This window comes from Mesocricetus auratus, unplaced genomic scaffold, assembly GCF_017639785.1.
Source record: "Mesocricetus auratus isolate SY011 unplaced genomic scaffold, BCM_Maur_2.0 Super-Scaffold_100027, whole genome shotgun sequence".
Classification (NCBI taxonomy): domain Eukaryota; kingdom Metazoa; phylum Chordata; class Mammalia; order Rodentia; family Cricetidae; genus Mesocricetus; species Mesocricetus auratus.
The window spans coordinates 444,251-470,744 of NW_024429208.1; the positions used below are offsets into that span (position 1 = coordinate 444,251).

The 26,494-nt window shown below is 47.0% G+C and overlaps 4 protein-coding genes across 7 annotated transcripts; 2 read left to right on the forward strand and 2 right to left on the reverse strand.

The window, feature by feature from the left end:
• Positions 1-3,845: 3,845 nt before the first annotated feature.
• Positions 3,846-9,768, reverse strand: LOC101829230 (putative uncharacterized protein ZNRD1-AS1). 3 transcript variants are annotated; one of them, XM_040732274.1, is made up of 3 exons: positions 9,659-9,768; positions 5,362-5,508; positions 3,846-4,611 (listed from the first exon to the last, which is right to left on the reverse strand). In XM_040732274.1, the coding sequence occupies exon 3, from the start codon at positions 4,465-4,467 to the stop codon at positions 3,853-3,855; it is 615 nt and encodes a 204-aa protein (XP_040588208.1). In that variant the 5' UTR covers positions 4,468-4,611; positions 5,362-5,508; positions 9,659-9,768; the 3' UTR covers positions 3,846-3,852. The 3 variants fall into 3 exon arrangements, with proteins under 3 accessions (XP_040588208.1, XP_040588207.1, XP_040588206.1); XM_040732273.1 differs by having other exon boundaries at positions 5,349-5,508; XM_040732272.1 differs by lacking the exon at positions 9,659-9,768 and adding an exon at positions 5,698-6,243 and having other exon boundaries at positions 5,433-5,508.
• Positions 9,725-14,204, forward strand: Polr1h (RNA polymerase I subunit H). The gene is made up of 4 exons (XM_005087195.4): positions 9,725-9,860; positions 10,585-10,685; positions 10,867-10,976; positions 13,990-14,204. The coding sequence occupies exons 1-4, from the start codon at positions 9,725-9,727 to the stop codon at positions 14,012-14,014; spliced, it is 372 nt and encodes a 123-aa protein (XP_005087252.1). The 3' UTR covers positions 14,015-14,204.
• A 2,309-nt stretch (positions 14,205-16,513) lies between these two features.
• On the forward strand, positions 16,514-19,921 carry Ppp1r11 (protein phosphatase 1 regulatory inhibitor subunit 11). Of its 2 annotated transcripts, none has more exons than XM_005087194.4 (3): positions 16,514-16,786; positions 18,292-18,400; positions 18,743-19,921. In XM_005087194.4, the coding sequence occupies exons 1-3, from the start codon at positions 16,718-16,720 to the stop codon at positions 18,907-18,909; spliced, it is 345 nt and encodes a 114-aa protein (XP_005087251.2). In that variant the 5' UTR covers positions 16,514-16,717; the 3' UTR covers positions 18,910-19,921. The 2 variants fall into 2 exon arrangements, with proteins under 2 accessions (XP_005087251.2, XP_040588070.1); XM_040732136.1 differs by lacking the exon at positions 16,514-16,786 and adding an exon at positions 16,845-17,141.
• On the reverse strand, positions 19,861-25,775 carry Rnf39 (ring finger protein 39). The gene is made up of 4 exons (XM_005087193.4): positions 24,937-25,775; positions 23,090-23,112; positions 22,783-22,874; positions 19,861-21,359 (listed from the first exon to the last, which is right to left on the reverse strand). The coding sequence occupies exons 1-4, from the start codon at positions 25,297-25,299 to the stop codon at positions 20,779-20,781; spliced, it is 1,059 nt and encodes a 352-aa protein (XP_005087250.1). The 5' UTR covers positions 25,300-25,775; the 3' UTR covers positions 19,861-20,778.
• Between the last annotated feature and the right edge of the window lie 719 nt (positions 25,776-26,494).

Below are 26,494 nucleotides of genomic sequence, written 5' to 3' on the forward strand. Positions count from 1 at the left end.
TGATTTTTAAGAGGAAATGTTTTCATGCTCCACTCCCACTTAGGTTAATGTTAGCTATGTCTCAGTTCCTACGACCATGAGCAATATGTGTTTTCCATGGTCTTAGGTGATTCCCAAAGTGCACATGACCCACAGGTTGAGAGCCACTACAGTGGAGACTAGAAATGAGGCAGAAGTCAAGTCCAGCTATCACTTTCCCAAGCATTCCTGCAGCTGGGTATGACCACATGCTGGGCCTTGCTTCAGCACCTGGGGATAAGGAAAAGTGGGAATTGCATAGAGAGCATTTGACATTGCCTCACTGAGATTCCAGAACAGCATAGAAGCTGTCTCAACCACAGCGACCAGCTGCAGAGTGGCCAGTGGCTCCTGTGCCCAGTGGATACTCTATGGGACCTGATATTGATGTATTTGTGGTTTCAGCTCATGACTGTGATATCATAACCTCCAATTCCACATATAAAGTCTTCTTATATTTAAATAAGAATTCTCCTGATGGTGGTGGCACACGCCTTTAAAGCCTCCAAAGCCACAGAGAAACTCTGTCTGGAAAAAGCAAAAAAAAATTTTTTAGTTCTACTATTTGTATGTAAAGCAAGAAATCATTTTAGTTGTAACGTTTTCTTTCTCAGCATGTTGCTTTGTTTGTATATCAGAAAACTGCTAGTGTTTGCTATGCTGATTTTGTATGCTTTGCAGAAATTGTTTATAAGATCTAACACTTTACTGGTGGAACCTTAAGGGTCTTTTAAGTATATGGCTCTTGTGTTGTCTGTAGATCAGAATAAGGTCATCTTTCTCCTGCCTTGCTGTTCTGGCACAGACTACGTGGAAGAGTGGAGAGAGTGGGCACTCCTGCCTCATTCTGGTTTACAGGAAATGCTTTGAGTTTTTCTTCACTTACTAAGGATGGTGGCGATAGTTCTGTCATGCAAAGCCTGTTGTAGGTTTTGGTATATTCCTTTCTTTCTTTTTTTGGGGGGGGGGCTTGTGTAGATAGACAACTTTGTTAAGAGCCTGTTCTGAATTTGAGATATCTGTGTGTTTCTATTTACCTGATGTATTACATTTACTGTTAGCATATGTTGAACCATCCTTGTGTTCCTAGAATGAAGCCAACTTGACCATGGTATATGACTTCTAAAAATATATGTTAAGCTTGGTTTATAGGTATTTTTGTATCCATATTCACCAGAGGAATTGAGCTATAATTTTTAGTGTTAAGCAGTTTGGCTAGCTTCATAAAATAAGTTTGGTAATGTTCCTTCTCTATCTTATGGAATAATTTGAGGAGCATCTAGTGCTGTGGAACATTAGTTTAAGATGTGTTACATTTGTTTATACTGTGGAATATTTGTTTAATGATGCAAAGATGTGTTGCATTCTTTTATATTATATTTATTTAACTCTGTAAAGCTGTTTGTTCCTTTGTCTGTCTAAAAAACCTGATTGGTCTAATAAAGAGCTGAAATGGCCAATAGTTAGGCAGAAGAGGGATAGGGGGCTGGAAGCCAGAGAGAATAAATAGAACTCCAGGTTCAGGAGAAGAGGGAAGAGTGAGAAAAGGAAGAGAGGATGACAACAAAGGCCAGCCACACAGCCACACAGCCACACAGCCACACAGCCAGCCACAGTGGGAAAGAAAGAATAAAGAAAGGTAAAAAGCCCAGAGGCAAAACATAGTTAAAGAGAAATGGGGTAATTTAAGTTGGAAAAGCTAGCTAGAAACAAGCCAAGCTAAGGGTGGGCATTCATAAGTAAGAATAAGTCTCTGTGTATTTACTTGGGAGCAGGGTGGTAGGCTCCCAAAAGAGAAAAAACAAAACAAAACAACACATTAGCCTTAGTCAATCTGTATGTGTCTGGTGGAATTCAGCAGTGAGTTCTGTCTGGTCCTGGGTGGTTTTTTTTTTTTAATTTGGAAGATTCTGTATCACTGCTTCTACAGATAGACTCAGTTATTTCCATAAAGACATTGTCTCCAGCACTCTTTCAGTCTCTTTAAGGGATTAGTGAACCTCAGAATTAGAGGAAACTAGCTGGGCGGTGGTGGCGCACGCCTTTTAATCCCAGCACTCGGGAGGCAGAGGCAGTCGGATCTCTGTGAGTTCGAGGCTGGGCTGGACCGACAGCCTCGAAAACAATACAAAGAAACCCTGTCTCGTAAAAACCAAAAAAAAAAAAAAAAAAGAATTAGAGGAAACTAGACTGACACTAATGTAAGATGAGCAGTAACTTCTCACACCATCAAGTAGTGTCAAATACAGAAAGCTGATGGAGTGTTGTCAACCAGAAGGCAGGGACAGTACTACATATGGTGGGCAGTGCCATTTGTGGCAATTTTAATTCAACCAAATGAGAACCACACACAATAAATTCAGTTCCTCAGGGGCACTAGCCAGGTTCTGAATAGTCAGTGGCCACATGCAGAAAGTAGCTACTCTTCTGAAGAACACAGACACAAGACATTTGTAGTAGTGCAAGAAGTTCTATTGTACAGCATAAAGCCAGTGACATCCCGCAGTGCAGACCCTGGGTTATCAAAAGTGTCACAGACTGAGTGTACATCCTTAGGACACCCAGGTTTTACTTCTCTGGTTCTCTACTCAGCAACTATGAATCCCTACTTTCTCAAATCTTTGGTGTTGTCAAGAAGATCAACTGTCCAGTCGTCTCAGTAGGTAAAGGCATTTCCTGCTAAGTTTGGAGACTTGAGTTCAATCTCTGGGACTCAAATGGTGAAAAGATAATACTGTCTCCCACAAACTGTCCTCTAACACACACACACACCCATGCATAGGCACACACTCACCAAATAAATTCAATAACAAAGAAGACGAATTGATAGGGCTGGGGATATGGCTGAGTGGTTAAAAGTACTGGATACTCTTCCAGAGGACCCAAGTTCAATTTCCAGCACCTGATGATGGCTCATTACTGTCTGTAAACTTCAGTTCCAGGGGATCTGATGTTCTCTTCTGCCCTCCCTGGATACCAAGCATGCACATGGTGCACAGACATACATGCAGACAAAACACCCATATGCATAATCCCAGCACTCTGAAAGCAGAGGCAGGTGGATCTGTTGTGAGTTTGCAACCACCATGGTTTATATATTGATTTACAGGACAGCCAGGGCTACATAATAGAAAGACCCTGCCTCAAAAAATAAAAGAAAAAGAAAATTAATTGAATGGGAAGATAATCTGCTGAATTCACCTTGGTGAATAAATTCTCCCTAAATTAAAACTTTGCTTCATGGTTTTCAATGAGCTCTGAAGACATGTCTGAAAGGCTGGATTTGCTTAACTCTGGATAATCTATGCTAAGGGAAGGTGTTACTTAAGTAGGTGACAGCAAGTGATGAAATATGAATGCCTACTATAGTTCCTTTACTAATCTTCCTCTTCCTCCTGCTCACCTAGGCAAGAATCCTTCTTTTGTACAGTAATTACATGCACCTTTATCATGACCCTCGCCACATGTTACCTGCTAGTAGAGTGAGACACATCATGAGTTCTTCACTACTCAATGGTAAGGACTTCTCTTCAGGGTTGTGTAGAAGTTTCTGCTGAATTAATGGCTTATTTATCCTTGTTATATGTGCATTGAGGTGTTTTACTTGCATGTGTGTCTGTATGAGGATATCAGATCCCCTGGAACTGGAGTTACAGGTGTAGCAGCACACTCCTTTAATCCCAGCACTCGGGAGGCACAGACAGGCAGAGATCTCTGAGTTGCAGCACAGCAGGATCTACAGAGTGAGTTTCAGGACAGCCAGGGCCACACAGAGAAACCCTGTCTGGAAAAAGGCAAAAAAAGAAACAGTTTCATCGCCAAAGTTCTGAAATTTTACTGATCCTTTATTTTTCCTATTTGAGTTCTCAAAAAGGGTGGCACAGCCAAGAATCTCCTTCCATAAGGTTTTATAATTGTGCTCGCTTCTTCTTCATCCTGAGATTTTTCCCTAAGGATATCCACTTTAATTCGAGTTGTATTGGATGGCTGGTAGAGTGGGTAAGCAACCACCCTTTCAAACTCCTTTCTCTCTTTCTTCACTCGACTGCGCCTCTCAGGTAGAGGAATCTGGCTCTGGCTCCTTCTCAAGATCCTGTCTTTGAGTCTTTGCTCTAGAAGTTCCCTCCCTCGAATCATGCGTTCTTGATGATCTTTAATTTGGTGCAGTTCTCTCTCCTTGACCTGCCTTCTTCTCTGTGCTTCTGGGACGATCTGCGTTTCTGGCACAATTTTGGGTAGTATTGTTTTACTGAGGGGTTGTGTCTGTCTCCAGGCTTTGTTCTTAAATTCTCTGGCCTGGCCTGTTCTAAGAATGTACCTTTCTATTTGTTTCTTCTCTCTCTCGGGCACCCAATAATGCAGCTTTTTTCCATCTGTGCTTGGTGGTATTTCCTCTTCTACTTTCATCTTTGTGTCACCGCTGGTGTCTTCTTTTTTCATAATTTCCATTATTTTTTTATTATAATAAGACTCTGCTTTTGCAAGCCAGTAGTCAAGAGAATGAGCTTGCTCCCTGCAGAGTGCTTTGCTCTCCTCTTGGTACTTTTGAGTTACCAAGTGTCTTGCTGCTGTGGTATGTACACCATCAAGACTCTGTCAAAGTGAGGTTCAGAATTTTATAATTTTCCCTTTAAACACTTAAAAGCAGTTTGCCCTCCTTAATAATATTAAGGAGGGAGTCTTGGGCCAGGAATGGTGGCACATGCCTCAATCCCAGAATTAAAGTTATAAGCAGATGATAATACACATACACACACACACACACACACACAAACACAAACACACACACACACACACACACACCTTTTATTTTAGAGCAATAATTTAAATTTTAAACCTCATGCTCCTAGGTAAGTCTGGTTGTTCTGAAAGTACCCAGTACCCATCACCAATAAGTAACTAGTTTTTAAAATATAGAGTTTGGGAAGTTAGGGTTGGGATAATTTACAAGAGTGGAAGCTGAGGAGCTAGAGAGATGACTCAGTGGTTAAAAGCAATGGCTCCTCTTCCAGAGGTCCTGAGTTCAATTCCTAGCAACCACATGGGTGGCTCATAACCATCTATAATGGGATTCAATGCCCTCCTCTGTCGAACAGAGGAACATGCAGATTTAGCATATATATATATATATATATATATATATATATATATATATATAACAAATGCCTTTAATCCCAGCACTCAGGAGGCAGAGGCAGGAGGATCTCTGAGTTCAAGGCCAGCCTGGTCTACAGAGGGAGTTCCAGGACAGCCAGGGATACATTGAGAAACACTGTCTCTAAAAACAAAACAAAACAAAAAAGTGAAAGCTGCTGCTATAGGAGTACTACCTCAAAGTGTCACCTGTGCAAAGGATTTTAAACATCAGGTTCCTTTTCTGGATAGCTCCAAACTACAGGATACAAGTTATTTACCAGGAGCCTTTTCTCTAGTGGAGACTGTTGACCTTCTGCAATCCTAGGGTCTCTGGATGCTTTTGCCCAAGCCAATCTGGAAGATAAAAAAAAAACAAAAGTAGATTGGGATGTGGGAGATGCCAAATTTGCTCACCTATCTTCCTAGGCAGAGAACTCAAATATTTGTCGAAGAACAAGGGCCATTTCTCCATTGAGAAGCCACTGCATTTTCCATTGTGCAAGACAATGAAGAGCCTTCTCTTTATATGAACTGAAAGCATACCTCTTCTGTGGACTCAGTGTGAACCACTCAGAATCTTGTATCTGGGGCTGAAAGAGGGAAGGGACAGGCTCTTTGGTGAGGGGTGGCCTAAGGACTCCCAAACCAGACCATTCAGTTTCAAAGCCTTCTGAGATGGTTCTAGTTTTTCGTTTGGTCAGTTCACTGTCTTTCTGCGCTTTTTCCAGCCAGGCCCTTTGTGCCTCTATCAGCACATACAGCATCTTCACTTTGTTTTGTTCTGAAATTCTATTCTTGTTGGATCATCTGGTCCTTTGCTTGACTGACTGGCACTGTCAATCATCCTCCACTCCAATCTGTTTTGAGACTAGTCTGCGTTGAAACCCTGCAGTCAAGCTTTGCAGCCCTGTTGGTGTGTTTATCTGGCCAATGGCACCACAAGTGAAGACTACCAAGTTTCTATGAGTCACTCCTGCTCAAGCTGAGTTTACTGTGAGGTCGCATTTAAGCCACTGAAGCTGCCTAGCACACAGCCTGGGGATCCTCAAACTATAGTCAAAAGCAAAGGCTGACAGGAACAAAACTAAACCGTAATTGTACTATTTCCTCAAAGTATGATACAGGGCAAGTTAACTAAAATGCAGATCTACCTCTCAGGGTCACAAAGATCAAATACGGTTTAGTGTAAAGAGTGCATGGGAAATTCTCAGTAAGTGTCAGCTACCTGCCCTTTATAGGTAAGCCCCTTGGTTGCTATGAAGTCTTTCTAGTATTCCTCATCACAGTGATTTTTCCCTTCCTTTGGGGAGTTTTCATCTTTACAACTCACTTAAAAAAATCAGTCACTATTGGGAGCTGGAGAGATGGCTCTGTGATCAGGAGCACTGGCTGCTCTTTCAAAGGACCGAGGTCCGAGACTCAGCACCCACATGGCAGCTCATAACCATCAGTAACTCCAGTTACAGGGAATCAGACATCCCCTACTGACCTGTCAGAACCAGGCATGTCATGTGGTATACGTATGCAGGCAAAATACTCAAAACACAGAAGTAAACCTAAAAATATTTGTAAAAGTCCATCACTATATTGTGGTATCCATATGTAACATTTTGATGTTGAAATTTAGAAGTATATGAATTATAATATAAATCTATAAGTAACTGTTTATAATATTGGAGAGGTTCTTTTTTTTTTTTTTTTTTTTTTTTTTTTTGGTTTTTCGAGACAGGGTTTCTCCATGGCTTTGGAGGCTGTCCTGGAACTCGCTCTGTAGACCAGGCTGGCCTCGAACTCACATAGATCTGCCTGCCAGCAGCCTCCCAAGTGCTGGGATTAAAGGTGTGTGCCACCAACGCCCATTGGAGAGGTTCTAATAGCTAATATTTTGCCTGACTTCTTAGACATTCCCTTTTAAAAATATTTATTTATTTCTATTTTCAATGCATACAGCTGTTTTGTCTGCATGTGTCCATATGCTACATGCATGCAGTGCACTCAAACTCTGTAATTGGAGTTACAGTTGTTAGCTGTCATGTGGGTACCAGCAGGCCATCTTTCCAACCCCTTCTTAGACATTCTTACTTGCTCATAGTTTGAGATTGAAAAAAATTACCATCCTAGTACTTGACCTGGAAGTTTCATGCCTGTTATAGCACTTAGGAGGCCAAGACAGGAAGAGTACTATGAGTTCTAGGTCAGGATAGGTTATGAGACCCTACCTCCAAAAACTAATGACCATCTCACCTGCATTTCTTCTTTATAAAATATTTTATTTTATGAGTATGAATGTTTGCTTTCATCTATGTTTGTGCACCACTTGCATGCCAGGTGTCCGTGGAGGCCTGAAGAGGGCACTGGATTCTCCGGAACTGGAGTTATCGATGGCTGTGAGCACTCAGGTGATGTGGATGCTGGGAACTGAACCAGTGTCCTCTGAAGAGCAGCCAGTGTCCTTACTTTCATTTATTGCACAAGCCATCAAATATAGTACTATGATTGTAAGTCTTAAAATCATGACTTTATTATCACATGGTAGCTAATCATCTTTTTCCTCAGTTATGAAGGAATTTAACTGAGTAGTAAAGGGCTTACCTAGCAAGGCCCTGGGGTCCATCCCAGCAGACACACACACACACACACACACACACACACACACACACACACAGTATAGAAATGCGCTTACTGCCGGGCGTTGGTGGCGCACGCCTTTAATCCCAGCACTTGGGAGGCAGAGGCAGGCAGATCTCTGTGAATTCGAGGCCAGCCTGGTCTACAAGAGCTAGTTCCAGGACAGCCTCCAAAGCCACAGAGAAACCCTGTCTCGAAAAACCAAAAAAAAAGAAAGAAAGAAATGCATTTACTACATATTGAGGCTGGCTTAGACCTTGCTCTACAGCCCAAGGTGGTCCCAAACGCACAATCCTCCTGCCTCAGCTTCCTTAGTGCTAGGATAAGGCATGTGCCACCACACAGGCATGCTGCATCTTTTTTTATTTTTCATTAAAGCATGTACCTGTGCTCCATGAAGTATATGAAGGTATATACAGGGACATCCTTGTAGACTTTATATCCCTGGCTCAAGCAGCTACGAGTGTTCTTTCTCTGAATTCTGACTACTCATTTGCATTGAAAGGGAGAACACAGACTTCAAGTATGCAATCCCAGTCTCAGCTCTAAACCTGGCACAGGGTTCGATATTTATTGAGCAGACAGCTTTTTTGGGTGGGGGGAAGGAATTTCATGCCTAATGCATTAAAGGTATCAGTCAAACCATAGTGGACGTCTAATTAATGTCAATCTTTAAAGGGGAAGTGGGGTTAATTTCAAATTCTACTTTGAAATTTAAAATGCCCTACTATCATGGGCTCAGCAACAGAGCTTTGTTAGACAAGCAAAATGACACCCAATTTCACCCCTAAGTAAAATGGCAGGGTCATAGTAAAATGATGTCCATTTCGACATCTTGCTGGTTTTTTTTAACTCCTTCCCCAGCGTTTTATCGCACAGTAACTGCATGCACAGAAGACAAATGAGGGGTTCTCCTAAGAAAAGAGTAGAGTTTGTGTCCTGTAAGACTAGCATGGCAATTGTGTTGGCTGCTGGAGGGCTGGGAACGCTGTTTTCAAACTGGTCCTTCTTCTTCACAAGTTTTCCTCACTTTGTAGCCTTCAGGTGAATGAATCATTTGCCCTATTGTTCACTTAGCGGATGCCAAGTATTTAACCACAGGTGAATGGCAGCTTAGGGGGGCGGAAGTTGGTCTGCCAGAGAAAGCCAAACCTAATCCCTAGTAAATCATGAGGCGCTTTGATTAATGCCAGCTTCCGTCGTCTGCCAAGAGCCTTAATCTCACTTGTTCCACCACTTCCAAATTCCTAAAATCCTTAGGAAGGCGACAACCAGTAGGGGGAGGCAAAGGGACGCGCAACGAACACTGAGCAGCCCCGCAAAAGGGGGAGAAAAAAGCCCCAGGGAGAGAGTCATAGTTCTCTTAACCCGACAGAATCAGTGGCTGGCGGGGGAAGAAAAAAAAAATCAGTAGTTTTACAGGGCCGCTCCCGCCCCCTTCCCCTGCGAAAACAAACAGTCCAGGATTCGTGCGGAGCGGGAAAGCAGCGGGTGGCCCGACACCGGCTACTTGCCTCCGCTTAGTCGACGTCACAGTTCCTAGACTGTGTGCAACCTCCAATTCCCTCCCGTCAGAGGTTCAGCTCCCTGCCTGAGGCTCGCTCGACCAAGGGCGCCATTAACTATGACGCCACTACCCAACGGCCGCTGGGACGCGAGGGCGCTCTAGCCCGCCAGGCGCACTCGCTGCCCCGCGGTGGGCCGCTCTAGCCCGCCGCTGGGAATCTGAACTCTAGTGGCTTCCCGCCTGCGTCCGGGTCCGCCGCACAAGCTTCCCCACACGCTGAGGTTCCGGACGTGTGCAGACGCAGCTGTCGGAGGACCCCGTGGGAGGTGGACTTAGGTAATTACCGCCCGGGACGCGATGGGGACCCACCTCCAAGGCTAGACTCTCTACGTCTCACTAATGAACGTCTCTTTCCTTTCCCAGCTCTCCTCCGCCATGGAGCTGGCTAGCCGGGTCTCCAACTTTCAATCAGACTTAGATTTCTGCCCAGATTGCGGCTCGGTCCTGCCGCTGCCTGGAACTCAGGATACTGTCGTCTGCCCTCGCTGTGGCTTCTCCATAGACGTACGAGGTGAGGGGTTTGTACGCTGGGAGCAGCCGAGAGTCCAGGTGGAAGGGTCCGTGGTGGTGATGGAGGGTGTGGGGCTGAGCTCAGCATTGGTTGGGCTTAGGGTCGCGAGACCCAGAACTGGAATCTGTGGGTCAGACTGACCCAGAGAAGAAACCCGAAGGGAGGATGTGACCCTGGCGGAGCCCCAACGAATCAGCTGGGTTACCTGAGTAGGGGGGGTGAGGATTGAGAAATGGCAGATAAAAGAAACAGAGTCAGAAACACAGGATAGATTCGGGCGGACTACCCGGTCCGTGCCTTTCAGCACACCGGACAGCCCTGAGTTTAATTTAGAACCTGTTAATATACAGACTAGAGGCAAAGCGGAACAAAGACCAGCATAGTCCGTAAACCAGCCCCCCTGCTCTACCTTGAATTAGAGGAGCAGGATGTGAGTCCTGCTAGCAGCAAGCAGCTTCATTCCCTATCTCTCTGTGTGCCTACAGCTGGCATCAGAGGCTTGTTAGTCAGATAATATGCTCTTTTCCATGGGCTTAATCAGAACTTTCTCACATCTCTTAATGACACTGAAGCAAGCAAGCTTGAACTCTAATGTCTTATATGTCGGAATAGACTCCAGATGGAGACGAGTCACTCGTGGGCTCCCACATGACCACCTGTGAGAGTGTTGCTGGGATTCATTGCCTCCTCCACCATATCTGCTGATTTTCTACTTCCTGTGCAGATTTCGAAGGGAAGGTTGTCAAGACATCAGTCGTGTTCCACAAACTGGGGACGGCTATACCCACGTCTGTGGATGAAGGGCCTGAATCCCAGGGACCAGTGGTAAGTTGATGAGTGGCTTCCAGAGAACAAGGGAAAGGTGATTGTGTGGAGACCTGGTTTTGTACTCCATCCTGGGAGAATGCCTGGGTTGGAGGTAGGGGGCGGGTTGTAACAGTCTGATTGCTGTAGGAAATCAGAGTTACTGTGACTGGGTCTCCATTACCATCTGTTTTCTTCCTAGGTTGACAGGCGATGCCCTCGATGTGGTCATGAGGGAATGGCCTATCACACCAGACAGATGCGTTCAGCTGACGAAGGACAGACTGTCTTCTATACCTGCATCAACTGCAAGTGAGGATCTTTTCTCCCTCCCTCTGCCCCTTCTCAGTGTTTACAAGCAAAAGCCATGGCAGAGTTGTACTAAGTATTTCATTTTGTCCAGTCCATAATAGGGAAGCTTGTAGCCCCCTTTTATTGTGTTTTTTTTGAAACAGGGGCTCGTTACATACCCAGGGCTAGCCTTGAACTCTCAACCATACAGCCCAGGTTGGTCTTAAACCTTAAGCAGTTCTTCCTCTGCGTCTTGAATACTGAGATCCAAGTATGTGCCATTCCACCTGGCTTGTTACAAAGATGCTTTTATTTATTTATTTATTTATTTATTTATTTTAGTTATTTGTAGGCGTTTTTATACTTGAATGTGCAGATGCCCACCAAGGCCAGAGACATAAAATCCCCTGGAGCTGGAGTTACAGGTAGCTGTGAGCAGTGAGATGTGGGTGCTGAGAACTGAACTTAGATCCCCTGTTACTCTTGACAGCCAGTGAAGTAAAGCTTTTAAGATACGTAAAAGGAAAAGCTGGGTGTGGTGTTACACTGAGAGTCTGTCACACACACACAAAAAGCTCACTAGAAACAAAAATTTAAAACACAGAGGTTGGTTTGCACAGTGGCACGATATGAAGAAATCTTCCACTGCAAAGGGAATGACCTTACATAGTTAATCTTGCATGATTCAAAGAACATGGTCGGGAGTAGTTTGAAACCATCTTTGTCTTGGTTGTTGTGTAGTTCGACTGCAGAACATTAGGATGTAGTTTCTGTATTTTTGCTTTTTGTTATTGTTTTCTTTCTTCCTGGGGGGTACTGCCAGCTTTATTCCAGGGTCCCAGGCATGGTAAGCGCTCTGCCCTCAACTGTACCCTGAGCTCTCTTCTATTTGCTCCTGTTTAGGATTTTAATGGACTTTTTCTCTTTCTTGATCTCATCCTGCTGCACCCACCTCTTAAATGCAAGGGTTCCAGGTTCCAGATGTGTGTACCACAGATGTTTCTTGTGGAGCTGAATATCTAACTCGGAGTTCATGAGAGCTACATAAGCACTCTACTAACTGAACTGCATGCCCAGCCCCTTAGTTGGCTTTCTGAAGCTGAGAATTTATATTTCATCAGCCTTGGAAATGTATCAGCTGTTATTTCATTCCAGCATGGCTTGCCCCCCATGTTCTCGAGTTAGTTATCAGACTTTCACATTTCTCATCTTGTCTTCCATGCTTTCCATCTCGTTTCTGCCTGTACTGTCTTCAGGGTATTTCCCCACATCTTTCCTATAGGTCATTAATTCTGTCTGTGTGTATGGTGGTGAGTGTTGGATGCGTGATGTACTCGTGTGTTCATGGGGATATATGCACGTGTCTGTGTAGTTGTACATGTGAAGGCCTGAGTTAGGCGTTGGGTGGTTTCATCAAGTGTCTTTATCTCTGCCTTCCTTTTTGAGACAGGTTTCACCGTATTCTTAGTAAGTATGGCCTCAGACTCACAGAGATCCATCTGCCTCTTCCTCCAGGGTGCTGGGATTAATGGCGTGTGCCACCACTCCCAGCTTTCTCTCTGCCTTATCTTTCGAGGCAGAGTCTCAGAACCAGGAGCACAGGCTAGGCTGGCTACCTAGTGAGCTTTAGACATTCCTCCTGTCTGTCATTGTCCCAAGCCTCCCAGCCCAAGTGGGCTATACATGTAGACCGTGACATCCAGCATCGTTTTTATTTTTAAATCAGTGCTGGGAATCCACACTCAAGTCCTCATGGATGTGCAGCAGACACTTGACCAGCTGAGCCTTCTCCTCAGCCCCTTGGTTATTACTGCTTCTTTTCAAACCTCATGAATCATCTGAACAGTTTAGCCCATTAGTCATTTTAAAAATTCTTTAAATTATTTCATGTGTATGAGTGTTTTGCTTACATGTATGTCAGTGCACCATGTGTATGCCTGGTACCCACAGAAGTCAGAAAAACATGTCAGATTCCCTGGGACTGGAGTTACAGATGATTGTGAACCACCATGTGGGTGCTAGGAATAAAACCTGGATTCTCTGCAAGAGCAATGAGTGCTCTTAACCACTGAGCCGCCTCCTCAGGTCCCGCTGATTTTAAATGGCTCCTTTTGTTCTTTAAAAGTATATGAAACATACTAAACATGTTTATGTGTGGCAATTCTGATAGCTACTGTTTTTTTGTGGATCTGATGTCTATTTCTCCTTTCTCATGGTACTTCTTTGTAATTTTTGACTATGCTATGTTTTTAGTTTTAGAACTTGAACTTCCAGTTTCTTTTTTTTTTTAAGATTTATTTATTATGAACACAGTGTTCTGGAATACACACCAGATCTCATTATAGATGGTTGTGAGCCACCATGTGGTTGCTGGGAATTGAACTCACAACCTCTGGAAGACTAGCCAGTGCTCTTAACCTCTGAGCCATCTCTCCAGCCCCGAACTTCCAGTTTCTTAAGGTCTTCGTGAATGCTGCATTCCCAGCATCTGTAGGGTTCTTTGCCACTATGTCCAGCTACAACATGTCTAATTTTTATGAGGTCCAGTTTATCTTTTTCATTTTCTTGGCTAGTGCTTTTTCTGTCCTGGAAAATGTTTGCACACTTCAAGGTAATAAATAATTAGATATTAGTTGCCTTGAGGTTAGAGTTGAAGGATTTTTGGAGGAAGCTCACCCATCCCTATCGTAAGAAAAAGTCCTTCAGTGGTTTTTTATTGTTTTGTGGGTTTTTTTTTGTTTTGTTTGTTTGTTTTGTTTTGTTGGTTGGTTGGTTGGTTTTTTTGTTGTTGTTTTGGGTTTTTTTGGTTTTCCAAGACAGGGTTTCTCTGTATTGTTTTGGAGGCTGTCCTGGAATTCACTCTGTAGACCAGGCTGGCCTCGAACTCACAGAGATCCGATTGCCTCTGCCTCCTGAGTGCTGGGATTAAAGGCGTGTGCCATCAATGCCTGGCTCTTCAGGGGATTTTTATCTCATCTCACACTGCTAGAAATTCTTTTTGGTTAAATATAACGAGTCCTTTTTTTCTTCATAGGTTTCAGGAAAAGGAAGATTCTTGACCTTTTTGTTTTCTGGCAACTCAGCAACAGCATTCCTCCTCTTGGAAGGTGAAGATGTTGGTCTTCTGATGCCTTCTCCTTACACTCTGGCCACTTTGTTCCCTCTGGTGCTTTGTTCTCAGGATAAGATCGTCACCCCAGAGCATTTCTTCCTTTAGTTGAATTTACTAAAGTTATATTTTCTATGAAACCTTGGCATTGTGTGTATGTTACTTGTAATCTTGTTCTGGCCAGGCCTGGGATCATATGTCCTGTGATCCCAGAACTTCAGGGGTGGAGGCAAGAAGGTTTCCAGCTTGAGGACAGAGAATTATATAAGGAATTCAAAGCCAGCCAAAGCTACCTAACAAGATGCCTAAAAACCAAAAATAACAATAATCTGTCTTATTCCAAAGGAAATGTAAGTGCCCTAGAATATAACTTTAGAAAAGAACAACAATAACAAAAACTGTAAGGATAAAATAATGGAATCTGGAATGAAGCGGTTATGCATCTGGGGTCACCAAGAGAATCACCATGACCATGAATAAGTTTTAATAAGAGGCGCCGGGCGTTGGTGGCACACGCCTTTAATCCCAGCACTTAGGAGGCAGGGGCAGGTGGATCTCTGTGAGTTCGAGGCCAGCCTGGTCTACAGATCGAGTTCCAGGACAGCCTCCAAAACAATACATAGAAACCCTGTCTCGAAAAACCAAAAAAAAAAAAAAAGAGTTTTAATAAGAGGCTTCATTAAATACTGGTACTGCACATTAAATACAGCACCAGGACTCTGACCAAGAGCACTCCCAAGATGCAGCATCTAGTCATACCAGCGCAAGGCTTATAAAGTAAAAAAAAAAAAAAAAAAAAAGCAACAGGATTACATGTATTCTACATGTAGGCAGGTCTGGTTTTAATACATGTCTTGCAGTGGTCCTAGCCACTGAGCAGAAATAGCAGTTAGTCTTATGATCTATTGTCTTGCTAAAACAGCAAATTTGACAAATTCTGTCAATTTAAGAATAGTCTTTACAGAGTGGTGGTGCACAACTTTGATCACCAAATTTGGGAGGCAGAGGCAGACTAATCTCTGAATTCGAAGAGCAAGTTCCAGGATGTCCAGGGCTACACAGATAAACCCTGTCTGGGGGGGGAAAAAAAAGGCAGTGGACTGGTAGGTTACAGTCTGTACAAGCTAAGGGCTTACATGTTAACAAGCTTTTTTTTCCCCCCTTTGGTCTCTGAAGCATGGTAACTAATTGTAATGTTAATCATCACAAGGCCAATTTAAAAAACCTGTTAGACACACTATGCATATATTCTTTTTTTCTCTCGAGACAGGGTTTCTCTGTATTGTCTTGGAGGCTGTCCTGGAACTCGATCTGTAGACCAGGCTGGCCTCGAACTCACAGAGATCCACCTGCCTCTGCCTCCCGAGTGCTGGGATTAAAGGCATGCGCCACCACCGCCCTATGCATATATTCTATCTGAATCTAGTTTCTCATTATAAGGAAACAAAAACTTGGATTTTTGGCTTGGTAGTGAGTGTTGCACGAAAAATAAAGGACCCAGAGACAGATATTAGGGTTCAAGCTGAAGATCAGGCAAGCAAAGCAGCCAGCCTCTAGCTCAGGCTGAAAAAGGCCGATCCACACATGAGCTCTTCACCAAGCCTCCAACTGCTGCCTCTCCTCAGTGTGGCTGGAGAATGAATGCCACCTACTGAACCCCGAAGACTCTATCTTTTACACCCCTCTAGTACTGGGATAAAAGATGTGAGATCCATTACTCTTATAGACTGAGTCAACCTCATGTATCTCTGGGTGGCTTTGAACTCAGAGGGATCAGTCTACCTCTTAATCCTGAGTCCTAAAGGCGTGTACCACCACCTCCACATTTCTGGCTGCTGGGATTAAAGGCGTGTGCCTAGCTTTTATGGCATGCGGCTAATTTTGCTTTCAATAAATCATAATATATCACTATAAGTGATTCAACAAAATTTAAGCAGATGTCTTTGAATTTGTTGCCCTGCCTCCCACAGCCTAGCCTTGGTATTCTTCAAACGGAACCAAAATAGCAGTCAGGGTATCTCATACTTTTATCAACCTACCATGGTGGGAAAATTCCAAGTTTAGTGTGCTCTCTGTCCCAGACTTACCAACAGGGAGAGGACTAAAACTCAGTGTGTTTCCTGCTCCTGGAAAACCGTTTCTCGACAGAATGATAAGAAAATGGAACCTGGCCGAGTCCCACTTATTTTTCCACCCAGGTTTAAGGGTACGGAAGACAGGGTTAGGTGCACTGAGCACACAGACCTCACATCTCTATGCTCCGCAGCCCCGAGCTGACCCACCCCCAAAGAACTTGGGCCCTGGGCGAGCTGGCTCCGCCTCGCAGTCACATCACTGCTGCTAACTGCGGCGTCTGCGCACTGTTACAGTACGGCGGAACTAATCTGGTGATGGCTGCGCTTGGGCCCGAGCTGTGCTGGGGAGGGAAACTGGGTTCTGTGAGATGCGTCATACCCGGAAGTGAAAGGCCGGAAGTGGGGTTGGACAGGTTATTCCCCAGGGTTGGGGAAGCTGAGGCCCTGGAGGAAGGGGCAGAGAATAAGCCAGAGGTTTCTGGCTACTACTCCGAATCGTGTACCGGATCTCTTAGATCCCAGAGGCGCTGAAAAAGGGAAGGGTGTCTCATCCCGCTTCCTCGCTTTTCGCTTTAGCCATGGCGGAGGCAGGGGCCGGGCTGAGTGAGACCGTCACTGAGACAACGGTTACCGTGACAACAGAGCCCGTGAGAAAGGCGGGTGGGGGGCCTATTTAGGGGTCGGGGAGGCACTGGGAGGGAAATCGAGGTTTGGAAACTTGGAGGGTTTGGGATCTGGGACATGTGGGGATGACTCTTGGGAAAATCGCCAGGGACTAGGGATGCTTGGAGTGGCTCAAATCGTGAAAGTGACTGGTCAGGGGACGTTACAATTAGGGTATAGGCGTCACGGCTCGGGGTGGTGGTCAGTGTACGTAATAAACGGAAACTGGGTTAAGGAGTAAGGAAGGTATGGGGGGAAATGAAAGGCCGTTTGAGAAAGCATGGTTTTGAAGGCAAGCGTAAAGGACGAGTACTTAACCAATAGATAGTCATGGAATGGGTACGTGTTAAAGTTGGGGGAATAAGGAAGCAAAGTAAGGTGAAGGTAGTATTTTGACAGATCAGAGAGGAGAGGAGCAAATACGGAAACAAGAATTTTTGCAAAAGCAAGTTAAATTGCTTTCAAAGGGAGGGAAATGTGTTGGGCTTAATGTCTAGGTTGAAGGAGCTTAGTAGTTTAGTAATTATTACCAGAGATACCAGGGTGTTAGAGAAGGAAGGCTTTCTTTGGGTGGAGAAGGGTTTTGGACTTTTGTTTTATTTTGCTTGTACAGGTGTGTCGGGGGGCAGAACTCAACCTTAGATTTTTCTCAGGCACAGTGTACCTGTTTTTGTGGGGGGGTTTTTTGTTTTGTTTGTGTGTATTTTGTTTTGCTTTGCTTTGCTTGTTGATTTGAGACAATCATTTTCGCTGGAGCTGCCAAATCAGCTAGGCTGGCTGGCAAGAGATCTCTGCCCGTCTTCTCATCTCCAATACTGGGATTGGAAACATGCACTACCACTGCACCTAATGTCTTTTTGTTGTTGTTGTTTTTGTTTTTGTTTTGTTTTTTAATATGGAGTCTGGGAATCAAACTCAGGAAGCACTTTACCAACAGAAGTGTCTCCACAGCCCTGCTTTATTATTCTTTTTTTACTTTTTATTTTGTTTTTGAAAGGAAAAGCTTTATCACCGATGCAGAGGCGGACTTCTGCTGGCTCCTGTCTCTGTGTCCTACTTGCTTAGATCACATGCTTCTGATCTCTTTAGAGGGAATGTGAATAAGAGGTGTGGAGAAAGGAAGGAAGGCCAAAGACCAGTCACAGGGAACTGAGAAAATAACTTTCCTGTATTGACTCCACCAAGGATGTCGTGGAAGGAAGATGAAGAGGCAGGGAGGGTTATGTTTTCCTTTGGAGATTTACTGGCACCTTCCCTAGGTTAAGAACTGTCCTTTTTGCATACTAGTAGATTTCAAGAACAGGAGTTCACATTCCTCGTGAACAGGTTAAAAATGTGTTCTGTTTTTGGCTCCCAGCACCTGGCTCCTTCAGTGGCGTGGTATGTGGTACTGATCTGAGCAAGGGAAGAGAAAAGAGGAGGTACCTTGGGAAACAGGAAAGGTCGAGAGGAGATTAGCTAGATGGGCCCATAACTCTTAACCTTACAGGAGAATCGGAGCCTAACCATTAAACTTCGGAAACGGAAGCCAGAGAAAAAGGTGGAATGGACGAGTGACACTGTGGACAATGAACATATGGGGCGTCGCTCATCAAAATGTGAGTGCTGTCGCCCCAGCAGCCCTCACCACTGCCTCCCAGACGTTTGGGTTTCTCTTTCCTTTCTTGGGAAAGAAAACGGATGGGGGTGGGGCTAAAACCAAGAGTTGCCAAGTCTGTAGGGCAAGCCATGGAGGAGTGGGTGAAATATGCGTCTGGGCCTCTGAAGAGACAAAGAGAGTGGATGCCTAAGTCCCTGGAGTGGGAGGCTTAAGGGAGCTGGATTCTGGGAGGTGGGAGAAAGTTTCCACATGGATCTGGTGGAAATGGAAACGGACTGGACATTGTGTTCTTCATCCTTCTTAACTGGTTTCCTTCCCCCCCCCCCCCCTCCCCATCTAGGCTGCTGTATCTATGAGAAACCTCGGGCCTTTGGTGAAAGCTCCACTGAGAGTGAGGAGGATGAGGAAGAAGGCTGTGGTCATACACACTGTGTACGGGGTCACCGCAAAGGACGGCGTCACTCAACCCCGGGACACACCCCAACCACTCCCCCCCCAGCCTCCTGACCCATCTCAGCCCCCTCCAGGACCTATGCAGCACTAAATCCCTCTCACCATTCATGTGTCTGCCTGGTCCCAAATGTATCCATCTGGCTACATGGGGATTCAACCCATGGTCTGATCCCTTCTCCCGCCCCCTCCCTCCCTCTCCTGCCTGATAGAGAAGAGGAAGAGGAGGGTGGATAGAGACCCTGGAATTCTGACTTGCTGCTGTTCCAGAACCCAGGCTTCTGGGTTCGCCCAGCCTCTCCTTCCCTACAGTTTGCTCTGTGCCTGGGATCCAGGCATCTTGGTCTCAGTCTGTCCCTCCTGTTCTCACTGCCAAAACTTACCTGTCCTGGGATCCAGTTATCTTGGCCACCTGCACCCTTAGCTTGAGTCCCAAGCATTTAAACGGGGTTTTCAACAGTCCCAGCTTTCACTGCCAGGGCCCCAGTCAGATTCCAAGCAGTCTTACACCCCAGCTCTGCATATTAATCCTGGCTTACAATTCTTCCACTTAGGCAGTTATTCTAAATCTTAGTCCTTGCCTGTGGGAATCTTAAGGTTTTAGGGAACAGCATAGGGTTTCCCAGCCCTTCTGACCCTCAAAAGGAGTTAGGAGAGGTCTTTGTCAGTCACACCTATAGTGGAAAGTGGACCCCAAAATTGTTATGACCTGAATATAACATTTCTGACAAAGCTGGCTGAGACCAATGACTTAGAGCCAACGACTTTCTTAGCCTTTAATCTTTGAGCTTTATCACTGTTGTCTAAGGGACCTGGGTCCCTAAAAGGAAAGAAGGAGAGAGCAAGGAGATGAGGGACAGCCCCTGCAGCATACTCCTACCCTTTCCTGCCTGATGTCTCTGCCAACCCAGGTGTCTTGCTCTCTCAGCCCTCCCCAAGTGGTGCTGGGATCTGGGCATTGTCCTCCAGGCCTCTTGCTGTGCACAGTACAGAGATCAGCAAAACCCATGCCACCACTGAGATCTCATTTATTGCCACAGATGCACAAAATAAATAACCCAACATTGCACAATGTGTTAAATACAGGCCCATTTATACACATGGGGAGGATGGGAGACTATACAAGGATGTTTGGGATGCCTGGATTGCTCCCAGGTTGAGAAGGAGGGTAGCACCATTGGTTCTTTTGTGTGCAAAATGAATTTCCAAGAGGATGTTTAAGCCGGACGTTGGTGGTGCACGCCTTTAATCCCAGCATTCGGGAGGCAGAGGCAGGCGGATCTCTGTGAGTTCGAGGCCAGCCTGGTCTACAAGAGCTAGTTCCAGGACAGCCTCCAAAGCCACAGAGAAACCCTGTCTCGGAAAAAAAAAAAAAAAGAGGATGTTTAAGGGGAAAAGGCTATGAGCATAGAAAACAGTCATAGAAGAAATGTAGAGAGTGGAATGTCTTGCACACACATCCCAACATTTATATTTTAGGCTTTGGGTTATGAGTTGATCGTCTTATTTTAGGAGGATTTATTTTTCTTGAGGGGAATTCTCAGAGTGGTCATCAGCAGGAGGCCCCAGCCTTCCCACTGTGGATCAGGTCCTAGCCCTTTGGGATTGGAGGTAAATGTCAATGTTTTCCAGTTCTGGTGACACAGATCCTTTCCCTATCCCTGCCTGGAACGGTACAGAAAGGGAACTCAAAGGCTAGATTTGGGCATGGAGATGCAGGACCAGACTGGCTTAAAGGCACGGATATGCAAGCCATTTTGAGGTCTTGCTGTGGGAGAAAGAATGTGAGTGGGTAAAGGGTGCTTATTAATGCTCCTGCTGCGACAGGTGTACAGACCACTGAAATAGGTGGAGATTTCTGCACCAGAGAGAAGTAGCCCCGAGGCATCCGGGCTAGGCTAGGGTAGGAGGCAGGGAACCAGACGCTTAGCCTTCTCCAGGCACGATGCGCAGTAGGGCGCGGGGATCACAAGTGCAGAGCAGTGGGAAGACGCGCTCCCCCAGCGGGCCGGGCGCCTGGAAGGCGAAGAGCAAGTCCAGTGAGCGGCCGTCATAGAAGGCCACACGGCCCCGCTCCCAGTCCAAGTCAACGCGAATGCGCTGCGGCGGGGCCCTGGCTCCGCCTAGCAGAGTGGGCTCTGGGGCCGTGAGTGCCCATAGGCGGCCGCCACGGCCCTCTACGGCCCAAACAGCCTCAGATGGGCACAGCTTGATGAGGCCCTTGCGCGTCACGGATTCCCCGGCCGCGCCCACGGCGTAGCAGCTCTCTCCTGCATCCTCATTCTCCGAGGTAGAGTCTCTGAAGGACGCGCCCTCCACCGTCTCCACCTCCCAGCAGTGGCGGCCCGACGCGAAGCCCTGGGCACCCAGCACGGCTAGGAGCCGATCGAAGCGCGCGGGGCTGTCCAGAGGCTCTGGTGTTCCAGGTGGAGCCAGACTCACGCCGCGGTGGTCAGAGGAAATGAGCAGACCACGGTGTGCAGTGCGAGGGTCAAGTGTCAGGTCAGCTGAAAAAAGAGAAGATGGGGAACGCCACATGAGAAGTTTCTTGAGTCTGGTTAAGAAGGGTGGAGAACAGACCCTGTCTCAAGAACGAAACAAAGCATAAACCCTTGAATCTGCAGCATCTGGGTGGGGCATGGGAGCCAGGTCAGCAAGACTACTGAGGGAAGCTGATACCTGATAGGAACCAAAGTGATTAAAGGAGGGGCAAAGGGAGGACTCCAAGGTATCCAGTAAAACCAGGCCACTCACCCTCGCAGGGGCAGGGAGGGACAGGCCCGTTTCTGTAGGAGATGCAGCTAGAGGAGAAACAGAGATGACCAAAGGGACCAGAAAGAGACCCTGACCTTATAGGTATGGGGGCGGGGAACTTTAAGGAAATACTTCTGGATTGGGAACTAGAAGCAATTTGGATTAAATGGGATGAATGTATGACTAAGGGGTATAACATCTTCTCTAGTCACTTTAAAAACAAAAGGAGAGCTAGCTACCCCAGGGCAAAGGGGTAGGCAATGCTGGACTCTTGGGACCCTTCTCGAGAAGAGCAATGGGAGTATGGAAACCGAGGTTCCCGGGAGTGCTCTTGTACCCTTTAGGTGTCCACAAAAGGATGAGGGAAAGTGGCGGAGATCTGAGGAATTAAGGATATTGTTCTGGGCTAAATCCCGCGTACTGACCAGGTGCGGTGTTACATACTCGTAGCCTCTGCACGTTAGTGGAATGTTAGAGGCAGAGACAGGAAGGGCTAGAGTTCTACACTAGCCAGGGATACAGAAAAAGACACTTTTTAAAAAGGTGGGAGGAGTTTCAATTTTGTTCCCCAGCTTTCTTTTTTTGTTATTGTTGTTTTGTTTTTCAAGACAGGGTTTCTCTGTATTGTTTTAGAGGCTGTCCTGGAACTCACTCTGTAGACCAGGCTGGCCTCGAACTCACAGAGACCCGCCTGCCTCTGCCTCCTGAGTGCTGGGATTAAAGGCGTGAACCACCAACGCCCGGCTGTTACTCAGCTTTCAGAAATTACCCTACATGGGAAAAGGATTTTCACAAAGGTAATCAGGTAAAGACTGAGACCATTATCAGGGTGGGTGCTGGTGCAGTATGACCACTACCTTAAAAGGGAGAGGATGCACTTGGACACAGATGAGGCACACAGAAGGAGCCCCAGGTAAGACTGTATAAGGGCCAAGGGAGTGCCGAGGCTTCCAGAAGCCAGGGGAGAGGCAAGGGACAGATTTCTCCTGAGTCCTCACACTTCTACCTCTATACTTTGAGGTGTGGATGGTTGCTCAGGTCACCTGTTTGTGGCACTTTGTTATTCCAGCCCTAGGAAATCAAAACCGACACAGATACCAAAAGGGGCACGACCATTTTTGACAGCTGAAAGGGAGCAAACACTGCACACTCTGATTCCCCGCTTTCCCTCCTCACCTGTCAGTCTGTGAAGCATGTTTTTTACCACAGGGTAATCTTCAGGGAGCTCCTCCTCTGAGTTAGATGACTTGGGTGTCGGGACATCAAATCTGGACAGATAAGGAAGTTATCAGCATTCCTGTCTGTTGATGCTAGTTCTAACCAACTCCTAATCCTAACCCACTTGCTCTTGACAGAGACAGGTGAGACCATACTCCAGAAAGCCTACTGGTAAGTGGAGACAAAAGATCTGGACCTGGAGAGGAGGTGGTGGGGCCATGGTAGCCGATAGTTGAAAGGAAGAAACAGTAAAAATGGAACTCACCGCCTCCATGTCTTCCTCATATCCTGGTATGGGCAGAAGAAAAAAAAAAAAAAACATGGGTGTGAGAGTCAGGCTCACATTGTGAGGCACCCTCCCCTCCACCTCAGGTGAGCTCTGGGTGGTTGATACCCTCCCACCTCTTAAGATGATCTCTCTTCTCTCCCTCTGCTCCATTTTCCTCGTCTGCTCGCCCCTATTCTTTCACGGCCTTCCCTTCTGCTCACTCCAAAATCACTTCCTCCTCAGGCTCCTGGCTCCATCCTCCAAGGGTTCTTCTCCATACACCTACTTCTTACCTCGTGTTGATCTCCCAGGCCCACACTCTCACTCCCTTTCAGTAGTGCTATCCTTGTCTAGCTTCTTGAACTGAGCGTGTTCCAGACAAACGTCCACCCCTTCACCATTTATTAAAACGTGAACACACACCCATGTTCCTTGAGTTGAGTTGTTATATAAAAAGCCTCACAATAAAGCTGCTTCCCCTCTTGTCTTAAAAGCTCAGCGGTATTTATTGGGCTCTTTGTTTTATGTCATCTCTACCCGCAGGCCCCTGAACTCAGAAGTGTCCCAAGAGGTCTTGCAGATTTCGGAGGGAACCCTGGCAGCCGGAAGAGGGCGCTGGTTTCTCTTCCCCCCTCCAAACACTGGGGTTCCTCCATCCCTCTTTTCTGTTGCCCAGTGAGGATGGCTGGAGAGGCCAGTAATGTGGCAAGGGGAGGAAAGAGAGGACGGCAATTACACCTAGACTAATTAAGTCTGTGAAGCCTTCAAAGGGCGGAAGCAGGACCCACGGCAGGAGGGCGGCTAAGGGGAAGTAAACCAGATGCGATCCCCTTGAGGAATGGGAGTGGTTGGTGTCCAAAGGGGCCCAGGGAGGGCCTAGAGAGGAGACTGTAGGGCTGCAACGTGGAGACCAGCCAGAGGCCTGCCAGCTGCTCACCCGGACCTAGCCTCCGCCTGTTTCCGCCCCTGCCTGGGGACCTGGGAGGAGTTGAGAACAATAACAACTTGCAGCTCAGCTAGAGCTTGTTTGGGGAACCCCTGCCTCACTTGTAGCTTTTGGATCTGCCCAACACGCCCCCACCCCATTTGCCAGTCCCCTACACTTCTGCTTATTCCTCACCCTCTCTCAACCTTGACACCCTCCCTGGGTTCCTCCTCGCCTAATCTGGATGTCTGGTCCGCATCGCTCCCCCTCTCCCCTTTCTGGATCCCACCGGCGAGCCTGCTCAGTCCCGGCTTCAGTTCCCATGTCTTGGCAGGAGGCTTCTGAGATCTTGAGGGGGCTCAGTGTCCTACCTACCACCAGCGTGCTTCTGCCTCTACAACATCTTAGCCTCCAGCCCCACTGATAAAACTTAGGCATCTATCTGTTCAACCTCCTCCTCCTCCCCTGACCAAGTGTTGACTCCTTCCAGCTTTTCCTAACTTTCTTTCTCAAGCTTTTCACTCAATACTTGGCCTCTCTCTCTCTCTCTCTCTCTCTCTCTCTCTCTCTCTCTCTCTCTCTCTCTCTCTCTCTCTCTCTCTCTCTCTCTCTCTCTCTCTCTCTCTCTCTCTCTCTCCCTCCCCCCTCCCTCCCTCCCTCTCTCTCTCAAAATTTTTATTTTAAATTCCTCTCTCTTTTCTATGTATCCATCTCTGGATTGGAACTCGCTATGTGTGCCAAGATGGACTTGAATTTGTATCAATCTTCTTGCCTCCGCTTTCCCGGTGCCAAGTTGTCTACTACCTACATTCCCATTAGGACTTTAGAGCTAAATGCACAGCGTGCACCATTGCTAGGACACCCACAAACCGCTTCTTCACCAACAACTTGTACCCTCAAAGAAGCACGACCTCCTTACCTCTCCGTGCGGGTCCAGGCAGCCCATGGTAGGTATGCGACCCCCGCGTCTTCTCCCTGTCCGGGTACCCGGCTCCGCCAGTTTCTCACGCAGCCCACGGCTGATGCGCACTTCCACTGCCAGACGCACGTTTGACCTTAGGCTGCGTCGGGGACACGGCTGACCACAGCAGGGGCAGGAAGGGGGTGCCGCCTCCGAGCCCGGCGCTGCCGGGGCCCCCCAGCAACGCGCCAAGCACGCACGGCAGAAGCTGTGCTCGCACGCCAGCAGTACTGGGTCCTCGAAGGGGCCCCCGCACAGCGGACACGTCGCCAGCTGCTCCAGACGCTCCACCAACCCCGGGCCCAGCTCGGGAGCCTCCATGGAAAGCAAGGATCCAGACGCACCCTGGCCCGCGACCGTGGCAGCCGCCCCCGAGGGCGTAGGTGGCGGCGGACCACCTCCGCTGCGTGCTGACTCGACACCCCTCGCTGCGTCTCCCTCATTCACTTCGCGCCTCCTAACTACCCTTCTCCCGGGCTGTCTCGCTTACCCAGATCGGACTCAGAGCGTCTCCTCACCACGTCAGGTTTTATAGGGAGGGAGGAGGCCCCATGCAGGAGGTAAACAGCAGACCTTGCGTAATGCCTCATCTGGTTCTCCCGCTTTCCTAGTAAGGTTTTGGAAAGCAGGGTGTAGAGAGAGACAGAGACACCTAGGTCCTAGGGCCTAGAAGGTGAGCACCAAGGCATGCATTGTAGGCAAGGTGGCAATGTTGGGTTCAGTAGCCTCCCCTCCCCTCTCCGGGAGCTAGTCCCTGAAGATCGTGACTCTCCCCCTTAGCCTGTGGTGTGCCTTTGGTGGGCAGGGTGCCCAGGCTCGCTCTTGGCATGCGTGCCCACATCGCCAGGGCATGAGTCATCCCAGGTGGCTGGCACACCTACATCTGGAGGTTGGGGGCCCGGAAGCTCGGGTCCTGGACTGTGTGGCTTTGGCAGGCCTCTGAGTGTTGGTATGTGGTTGTCACTTCTGGCGCCTCATCTCCCTGCCTTGCCTATTAAGGTCTGGGGACACCCAGACTTTGAGGTAAGGGCTGGAAGCAGGCGCCTACTCTCCTGCCTCTCAGGTTAGGTTTCCAAAGTCTAATTCTCCCCTCACCCCACTCCCCGCTTCTCCCAAAGTTTATATTTTCTCTATCCTTCTCCTTTGTATTCTTATTTTCAACTTTCTTTTTGCCTTTTTTTTTTGACAGTTCTCTATTCCAACTGCCTCAGATCTCTGAACCATACCTAAATCTTCTGACTGTGCTCCTAAAAGGAATCAACTTGCCTGTTTTTTTTTTGTTTGTTTGTTTGTTTGTTTTCAGTTTAAATTGCAGATGCTGGGAGCTCCATCCTACTTCCTTTTCTGATCTTGCCTGGTACCCTTGTCTGGCTTCCATCACTGTCTCTTCCTCCCTCTCCTGTCTCTCTCCCTGCTCTTTCCTCTTCCAGCTCCCGTTTCTCTCTTCCAAGCCTTTCTGCCTGGATAGCTTTGGGGGATTTCTGAAAAAGCTTCTGTGCATCCCCACATGTGACCC

Coding starts and splice junctions, on each gene's coding strand:
- LOC101829230 (XM_040732272.1), bottom strand. CDS start 5,918: ATGCTGTATGTGCTGATAGAGGCACAAAGGGCCTGGCTGGAAAAAGCG. Junction 5,509..5,697: donor ACACTGAGTCCACAGAAGAG/GTATGCTTTCAG, acceptor TTTATCTTCCAG/ATTGGCTTGGGCAAAAGCAT. Junction 4,612..5,432: donor CACTAGAGAAAAGGCTCCTG/GTAAATAACTTG, acceptor TCACTTTGACAG/AGTCTTGATGGTGTACATAC.
- Polr1h (XM_005087195.4), top strand. CDS start 9,725: ATGGAGCTGGCTAGCCGGGTCTCCAACTTTCAATCAGACTTAGATTTC. Junction 9,861..10,584: donor CTTCTCCATAGACGTACGAG/GTGAGGGGTTTG, acceptor CTTCCTGTGCAG/ATTTCGAAGGGAAGGTTGTC. Junction 10,686..10,866: donor CTGAATCCCAGGGACCAGTG/GTAAGTTGATGA, acceptor TTTTCTTCCTAG/GTTGACAGGCGATGCCCTCG.
- Ppp1r11 (XM_005087194.4), top strand. CDS start 16,718: ATGGCGGAGGCAGGGGCCGGGCTGAGTGAGACCGTCACTGAGACAACG. Junction 16,787..18,291: donor TTACCGTGACAACAGAGCCC/GTGAGAAAGGCG, acceptor TTAACCTTACAG/GAGAATCGGAGCCTAACCAT. Junction 18,401..18,742: donor GGGGCGTCGCTCATCAAAAT/GTGAGTGCTGTC, acceptor CTCCCCATCTAG/GCTGCTGTATCTATGAGAAA.
- Rnf39 (XM_005087193.4), bottom strand. CDS start 25,299: ATGGAGGCTCCCGAGCTGGGCCCGGGGTTGGTGGAGCGTCTGGAGCAG. Junction 22,875..23,089: donor ATGAGGAAGACATGGAGGCG/GTGAGTTCCATT, acceptor TTATCTGTCCAG/ATTTGATGTCCCGACACCCA. Junction 21,360..22,782: donor CATGCTTCACAGACTGACAG/GTGAGGAGGGAA, acceptor CTCTTTTTTCAG/CTGACCTGACACTTGACCCT.